A 9,033-nucleotide genomic window follows, 5' to 3' on the forward strand; every position below is an offset into this window, starting at 1 on the left:
ACGCTCGTGTTCCCTTTCTATGGCTTGTTCCTGTAAGTGCAGCCAGGTGAGAATGAAAATATTTTTCATTGAAATATTGAGTACAAGAAAAAATTGGGGTTTGTTTTTGTGGTGAGGAAACTATGCTCACTTCAAAATAATTAAAACATGTTAGTAGTCCCGTAAGCGTAGCTAAAATTACAGGGAAAAAAAAAAAAACAAACCACAAACCAAACTTCTTTTTGACTCCAAACTACAATTAGCAATTAATAAAAAGGAAAAAAAATCCTGTAATACTACAGAAATGGAATTTTAAAGCTACCTTTTTTTTGTTTAACAAGACTAGAATACCAAGGTCTTAATTTCAAACAAAACTGGAAGTATCCCATTTTAGGAACCATCTTTCAAGTCTCAGTCACAAACTAGGAGGAGTATTTATCACCTCCAAAAACCATGGTAACGTGGTATCAAGCTTGCTTACGTCCATGAATTGCCGCTGGTTTTTAAGCTGTTTTTCAAGGACTTGGATTTGCTGTTTTAATTCAACAACCTCCAGTAACTGTGTAGCCAAGTCTTGGTTACTGTGCAGCTGTTCTTCTAGTTCCACCTCCAAAGCTTTCATTTGTGAGCATAAGTTGGAATGGTCCTTTTCTGCCTGACATTGAAGCTCTAATTTCTCCTTCGCTAAAAATTCTACTTCTTCGAGAAGACCTGAATAAGAACACGAAACAAGAGAGTGGTCAGTACAGGCTACAACAATCAAATTGAGTTTAAGACAAGACTGAATTCAGGTACTTTGGACAGCATCAAAACCAAAGAAAAACCTGAGATTGTCTGCAAGAGACAGAAAAGCAAGTCTGATACCTGACTGCTCACTGTGCCTCTGAAAGCCCCCTCTGATAAGACTGCTGTAGTAATGGAGGACACGGTCATCTGTTCTCAACCCCAAAGCAAATCCTGGTTAGAGATATTCTGCGCACATCAAAAGCTTTCACCTTCACCCCTAGAGACCTCACAATTCCAGAGAGAGGCCCATCTCACCTGTCCAGGAGTCCTTCAAATTCCCTCCTTTGCCCTTTCAACCCTGGTTCCACACTCTTCCTGCCCCAGGGGCTCTTTCCAAACCACACCAGATCCTCAGTCCTCCACATTCACTCCCTTCCAGATGTGCTCCATCCCTAAATTTAAGCCCCACAGCCCACCGTCAGCCACCTAGTCTCTCATACCCATCCTGTCAACTGCCCCATCCTTCACTGTTCCATCCTAAGTCCTTGCCACTCCTTACACCCCAACTTCCCACCCTATTTCAAATCTCCTCCCAATCAAGACACCCAATACAGAACTCTCAATTCCTCCAAACTGTCACGCCGAGATCATTCTCTCACCTCCAACATCCCATCTCAGGTTAGCATCCCAACTACTCCTTCCCCTCCTGCCATGCTGGGTACTGCTGCTGACATCTACACTGCTGAGTCAGCACTCAGGCCACCACTTCAGTGGCCACTGGTGCCCAGCCCCACCCTGAAGCTAGCTGCTACGAGAAAACAAAGCTAATCTTTGTCTCCAAACCCGAGTGGGAATTAAAATCCAGAGAAAAGTCATGTTTACAGAAAATCAGTCCAGTTCTGAGGCGACAGAGAGAAGAAACATCTGGGAAAAAGATAGCACGTATTTGCCTTCTACAGTCTGCAAGAGAAATACCACAAATATAAAAACATACAGAGCTCAAGATTATTTAAGTTATCAAGAGCCAATTTACACCTACAAACTGCATTTTCAATCAATTGGATGTACTGAATAAACAGTTTAGGAGACACAACCTGAGACTTTACTGTGAATGCACATGTAGCAAAACTATTTTAATGTGAATAAAGCTAAATAACCTGAACAGGAAAAATAAGAGGTCTGGCTATTTAGTATTTAAAGTAAGGTCCTGCAAGAGCTCATTATTTTACCTTTCAAATATTCCATTATTAATCTTTTCAGTCAAAGAGAAAAAGACAATTCTATGATTCCAACAAGGAATCCCTGAGTCCAAGAAGGACATGGAGGTGCTGGAGCGTGTCCAGAGAAGGGAACGGAGCTGGGGAAGGGTCTGGAGCACAAGTGTGCTGAGTTCCCTTGTGGCTGAGGGAACTGGGGTTGTTGAGCCTGGAGAAAAGGAGGCTGAGGGGAGACCTTGTGGCTCTGTGCAAGTCCCTTGGAGGAGGGTGGAGAGAGGTGGGGGTGGGTCTGTTCAACCAAGGCCCAAGGGACAGGACAAGAGGAAATGGGCTCCAGTTGTGGCCAGGGCAGTTGAGATGGGATGTGAGGAAGAATTTCTTTGCTGAAAGGGTTCTGAGGCATTGGAAGGTGTTGCCCAGGGCAGTGGTGGAGTCCCCATCCCTGGAGGGATTGAAGAGTGGTGTAGACATAGTGCTTAGGGACGTGGTTTAGAGGTGGAATTGGTAGTGTTGGGTTTATGGTTGGACTCGATGATCTTAAAGGTCTTTTCCAATCAAGGCAATTTTGTGATTCTGTGATTAATGAGTTAAGGGCTTCTGATCATCTTCAAAAGGAACATTACTGCTTTCTGGGGAACAAAATACAATGAGATAAAACTGAAATCAACAGTCATGGTCACCTCCTCAGACAGAAATGCAAGTTGATGGAAAAAAGTAATTAGGCTAATATTTCACATGGAATTAAAAATATTTCATAGAAAGCAGACATATCACATTTTGGCAATTTCAGCAAGCGCAATCTGTTTCAGCAATTGTTTTTTCTTTTTTAAGCACATGTCCCCCAGGTGTATCTATATAATTTCAAGCAACACAAATAGATCACAGATTTGTTTCTCTGTAGATACAAACCTGCTATGTATTAATGCTATTCAAACCATGCAACTGCACTTTGGTAATGCCCCGGCACACTCCCAAGATCATTGTTAGCAAATGCCAAGCTCCATTCTAAGTGCATTTTATTAGCGAGGCCATTCGACTCATATTAGTACTGCACGTCAAAAAAAGGAGGAGGCATCAGCTTTTCAAGAAATGTTAATCAACTCCAAACAACAGGATTTTTTAAAATTGTATTTTCCACACACTACAAACAATTGCAAACCAGAGGAAAAGTACTACAGATGGCTGGGATGGGGCAATAGGGATGAATTTTAGGGCTCAACACTTGCAGCAAATGCTCAAGTTCTAATGACCTGCTGGCAAGAGCTGGACTGTGGCTACCAGGAGAACGTCAGTCCCCAAACACACTCTAACCAGCCAGGTCAGACGTTCCCTCCGTTTCATGGGGTAGCAGCAGATTTCAGGACAGTGAGGTAGTTACCAAAAATATTTTAGATAAAAACAGTGTTTGAGAGAGATCTGAATGGACAGAAAGAATAAAGATACAGTAATGGGCAAGACAGGTCAGTGCAGCTTTTTAACTCTAGCTGGGATTCACCTAGATAATTCCTCTTTATTCACCTGAGGGACTTAGTTTACCCAGCTCACACCCTTTGAGGGAAAAGAAAAAGTCTAGAAGCAAAAGACAGTGAATATGCAAGAGAGCACATTCTCAAATATACATGTGTGTATAAATAAAATTAATCTAAAGATATTGTAAGAGAATTATATTTTGAGTAGACCACAAAACATAATCATTGCAGCTTTGAATTTATCAGATCTAGACGTTTGCTACTCAGGAGTTAAGTATGTATACTTTAGTTTAGGAGGGAAAAAAAAGAAAAAAGAAAGAAAATATGCTTCTTCCATTTGGCACCTACAAATCTGACATCAGCATTAGACTTCCAGTCAGTGTGAAACTCTGCGGATCCTTCTTGCTTGTTTTTGGTTTCATCTTCCCTCCCATAACTAGCCTCCCTTAATTTTTTGCGCTCCCCTTCTTTTTTCTGATCTACCTCACCATTCTATTATTTTTCTAGTCTCCCTTAGACTTCCTTCAGTTCTTGCTATTTTTGTTGTAGCTCTCCATTTTGCATCACCTCAAATATTTTTCTCCCCCTCCCCCTTAAATTAATTTAATCATTTTACCAGCCCAATGTGTATCATTAGAAGCTCACAGCGAGCTTACAACCCACTCCATCCCCTCAAACTATAAATGAAGCTGGCAAACACAAAGAAGATAATGGCACAATGCACTTAAAGCCTAACAACAGCAAAACTTTTTTTTTTTTCCTTTAAATATGGAACAGTGCATTGAATATTTAGTTTTAGTTCTTTTCTAGTGCATCACAGAAGTCAAAACTTTTTTGACAAAACATTCATAATGCCAGTAATTTCTTGGGCCTATTTATGAAGTACTATGCCTCTTTGTTAAAATAAAATCAAAAGTATCAAGTCATTCACTCAGTGTTACAGTAACACACACTGGAGAAAACCCACACTTATCATTACAAACCTGAACCTTCTTTTTGTGCTACACGTGTTCCTGGAAATCGAAACACACAGACATGTACAAGAACAGAAGAAGACATTGTGATCCATTCCATCTTCTACATCACTACAATTTCATATGTAATAGAGATAGTGCCTACCTTTTATTCGGCAAAAATGCCCTTCCCCTTTGTTAAGACACATAGCTCCTGATGACATATGTTGATCCACGACTGACACTGGACTAGAGCTACTACAGAAGTGATTTTCTGTTAGAACCATGCCAGTTGATTGCAACATTCTTGGCTGGTCACTTACACATTTTCTAATTCCATATTCTCTTTCCGCAATTTTCCCCAGACAGAAATAGAAGAATTAGTACCTCAAATCTCCCTTCTGGTTCCTGCCAGGGGATTCAAAGCGGGATTCAGTCCAGTGGGACTCACTCACAGACTCTGGGATCTATCACACATTTCCATGACACACAGACAAACTTGTGTTCAACAATACATTGCAATTATTTTGTGTTTCCTGTGGGACACATGACCTGAGGCCACAATCACTGTTGTAAAGCAAGCACAACATGCATTTAGTTTCAGATACATCCCCCTGGACCTGCTGCCTTTCCTTGAGGAAGAGAGGTCTGCCCCCACCTCCTCCTCTGCTTACTGGGGCAAACAAGCATAGACTCTGTAAACCAGGACAATTTGTCTGAGACCACTATTCAATTTGCTTCTAAGGTATTATTAAGATGTCATCTGAGAGGTCAGACAATGTTTAATACTAATAAATATACTATACTTATTAATAGGGCTTGGAGTAACAGGACAAGGGGTGATGGCTTTAAACTAAGAGAGGGGAGATTCAGGCTAGATACAAATAGTAATTTTTTTACTATGAGGGTGGTGAAATGCTGGCCCAGGTTGCCCAGAGAGGCTGTAGATGCCCCATCCCTGCAAAAACTCAAGCTCAGGTTGGTTGGGGCTTTGGGCAACCTTATCTAGTTGCTGGTGATGGGGCTGGAAGGCGAGGTCTATGAGGAGCAGCTGAGGACTTTGGGTTTGTCTAGTCTGGAGAGAAGGAGGCTGAGGGGTGACCTTAGTGCTCTCTACAGCTTCCTGAGGAGGGGACATGAAGAGGGAGGTGCTGAGCTCTTCACCCTGGGATCCAGGGACAGGATGCCTGGGAATGGTTCAAAGCTGCATCAGGGGAGGTTCAGACTTGACATTAAGAAGCCTTTATTTACCAAGAGGGTGGTCAAACACTGGAAGAGGCTTCCTAGAGAGGTGGTCAATGTCCCAAGCCTGTCAGTGTTTGAGGGATTTGGACAATGCCCTTAGCAACATGCTTCAACTTTTGGTCAGCCCTGAAGTGATCAGGCAGTTGGACTAGATGATCATTGTAGGTCCCTTCCAACTGAAAATATTCTATTGTATTCTAGTTGAAGATTTCCCTGCTCATTACATGAGGGTTAGACTAGATGACCTTTAAAGGTTCCTTCCAACCCAAACCATTCCATGATTTTATGTACAACATGAGTGAGTACTTCGATCACATTACATTTGAAAGGTTGAGTACAGAGCCAAAAGGAAAAACTCAGAAGGATAGTAGCCCACAAAAGCAGGACAATGGTAGAGTCAAGAGTCAGAAGAGAGGTCAAGAACAGCAAGAGTAAGAGAAGAGGAGGTGTGGGAGAGGTAAGAGGCAAAGAGTTGCAGAGGAATTACACAGTAGTGCTGAAAATCAGGCAGGAGTGCACAACAGAGGGTCTCGAGAAGTGGACAGATAACTGCAACATACAGACAGCGTCCAGTCAAACACACCTCTCCTATAGAATCTGGGTCCATATCCTAAAACCTAAAGTCTTTACATTTGTCTACTACCGACAGTGGAGAAATTCACTAGAAAACTGTTTCTTGCTTTCCTTATTTCTGACTTAAGCATGCACTATGTACAACTACTTGTTAGATAGTCTACTCAGGCAGTAAAGATCTATGCAACGTAGCTGAGGGCAGCATAATGTTGGCAGAAATGGAAAGGCAGTGATCCCAAATGATAACATTTCTATTGGAAGATGACACAGAGAAATTCACTTGTAGAATTACTACAATAACATTAAGGCTGCAAATTCAAGAAGTCAGAACTATATAATGCTGTTTAAGTGATTCACAGATTCATCACTAGGAACCAGCATAACCCAGTCTTGAGTTCCTGCACAGTGCAAGTCACAAAGCATCTCTGAATTTTGTTCTGTGAATAATAAAAAATCTTAGGTGTAAGCCAGCTCTGTTACACTGAGATTCTTCAGTGTCTTCATTAAATCACTGCTGTTACTGTTAAAAGGTGTATTCCTTCATTTGCAGCGTGAGTTATCACAGCCCCAGCTTCCACTCATTGAGTGTTATTAGACTCCATCCAGTAGGTTGAAGAGTTTCCCTTTATCCTACTCCACTTCCCTACATAAGCTGCTGTAGTTAGCTTACATCACATCACATAGTCTGTGGGGCTGAAGAAGTGATGGAGTTGGGAAAGGAGTTCCCAAGCAGATTGCTTATTTGCACCTACTTATCCGAGTTTGATTTGGTATTCCAATGGCCATTTTTGGCTTGCAGTGAGTCACTCTTTATAAAAAGGTGTAAGATAATTGCCTCACCTTATCTTCTTCAACAACACTACCTCATTCAGCTTTTTCAATCCATGTATTTTCCTTTAAAAACCTAAACAGACTTTGAGCTTGATCATTAAAATCCTTCTGCAGTCACCCTTACTGATCACATGTGTGCATTTTGATAGGATAAGCTTTTCCCTTGCTCCCCAGTCTTATATATGAAACTAAGTACACATAATCACCACATGTTTTTCCTAAGTTAAATAATCTTCCATGAGTATTTTATTCCTTCCATCATTATTAAACTAGCTCCTTAGTCCTGGAAACAGTCAGAAGCCTTGAAGCTCCAACTCTTCTCCTATACTGAAGCGTCAAAATAACTAGCATTTCCATTACTAACTAGGTGCTAATTATCTGTTGCAACTAACTACCTGCAGTTAATACATACCTCTTAGATTCTCAGACATTTTCTATTTCTAACAAAGCATAAGACTACAGCAGTACTCTTCACTAACAGTACTATCATCTTATAACCAAAGAACCAGCTGCTTTATTTTATTTTCTGCTTTTACAGAAAGACCCTGTTAACACTAGGTCATCAAACCAAAAAACTGGTAAGTTACAGAAACACATTGCAGTGTGCCCTGACTGGAGACAAGTTCGTTTTCCATGAATAGTGTCATACCCACTCCTCACCAAGAATTGCTTGCTCCTGGGTGAGCTCCTGGAAGCGTTCACGCATATTTTCCAGCTCAACAACAAGGCGACGTTCAGATTCCTCTTTCAGATTCAAAGCCTCTTCCAACGCAGCCTTTTCTGCGGCATAGCCTTCGATAATGCCTAAAATCCCAAGTCAGAATGCACATAAAGCAATAGACAAACTCATCTGCTGGAAAAAAGCAGCTTGAAAACATCAGTAAATAATCCTTTACAAACAGTGGAAGGTGACATAGAAAGGAAGAAGTGCAAGATGACTTAAATTTACACTGTAGCCAGGCTTTTTGAGGTATGTTACAGAATAAAATGTACCAGTTATTGTATTCTAATAGATTTTATGAGACTACCACGTCATAAAATGTCTCCAAACATATAGAATGTACATGGGAATTGTTGAGCCATGATGGCCTGGGATCACCTCACAACATAGGACAACCTGACACATCCTTGGCTGGGGGATGAGGTTTGAAGACACAGAATCTCCAGAAAGTAAGATGAAGTGTTAGATCCAGAACCCAAGAAATCCAGGAATGATTCACAGAAAGGAAGTAAAGAGAATTTTGGAAAGACCAAATAAATCTAAAGGAGTATGACTGAGATGAGGAATGAAAAGTACATTCCATGATTAGGGAGAAAAACTCAACTTGAATGGAAATCCTTGAAGACTCTCTGACATAAAGGCAAAGACCTCAAGTCTTCACAATCTTCACAAGAGGGAATTAAACTGACGATATGCAGTCTGCGATAGCGTTGAGATCAGCTGTCTCAGGCTTTTGTCCCTTCTTACTAAGTGCACCCTCAGTAAATCTGCAGATGACACTGGGTGGAACGAGATCAGCTGTCTCAAGCTTTTGTCCCTTCTTAAGTGCACTCTCAGTAAATCTGCAGATGACACTGGGTGGAAGTGTTGATCTGCCTGAGGGTAGGAAAGCTCTCCAGAAGGATCTGGACAGGCTGGATAGATGCGCTGAGGCCAATTGTACGAGGTTCAACAAGGCCAAGTACTGGGTTCTGCACTTGGGTCACAACAACCCCATCCAACGCTACGGGCTTGGGGAAGAGTGGCCAGAGAGCTGCCTGGAGGAAAAGGATCTGGGGGTGTTGCTTGATAGCCATCTGAACATGAGCCAGCAGAGTGCCCAGCTGGCCAAGAAGACCAAGGGCATCCTGGCCTGGATCAGCACCAGTGTGGCCAGTAGGACCAGGGAAGTTCTCTTCCCCCTGTACTGGGCACTGGTGAGGTTGCAGTTCAAGTGCTGGGTTCAATGTTGGGCCCCCTGAGTCCAAGAAGGACATGGAGGTGCTGGAGCGTGTCCAGAGAAGGGCAACGGAGCTGGGGAAGGGTCTGGAGCACAAGTG

At 42.0% G+C, this 9,033-nt stretch overlaps 1 protein-coding gene across 1 annotated transcript in view; it reads right to left on the reverse strand.

Moving 5' to 3' along the window:
* LOC104528115 (pericentrin) overlaps window positions 1-9,033 on the reverse strand; it is a gene marked incomplete at both ends in the record, with an annotated part of 59,041 nt that overhangs the window by 8,766 nt on the left and 41,242 nt on the right. Inside the window, 4 exons of the mRNA XM_029085964.1 lie at window positions 1-30; window positions 461-690; window positions 4,375-4,404; window positions 7,654-7,797. The exon at window positions 1-30 is cut by the window's left edge and continues 87 nt beyond it. Of these exons, the coding sequence (XP_028941797.1) occupies window positions 1-30; window positions 461-690; window positions 4,375-4,404; window positions 7,654-7,797 (434 nt within the window). The remainder of the gene's footprint in view (window positions 31-460; window positions 691-4,374; window positions 4,405-7,653; window positions 7,798-9,033) is intronic.

The sequence above is a fragment of the Antrostomus carolinensis genome, unplaced genomic scaffold (assembly GCF_000700745.2).
Source record: "Antrostomus carolinensis isolate BGI_N321 unplaced genomic scaffold, ASM70074v2 scaffold387, whole genome shotgun sequence".
In the NCBI taxonomy this organism is placed as follows: Eukaryota; Metazoa; Chordata; class Aves; order Caprimulgiformes; family Caprimulgidae; genus Antrostomus; species Antrostomus carolinensis.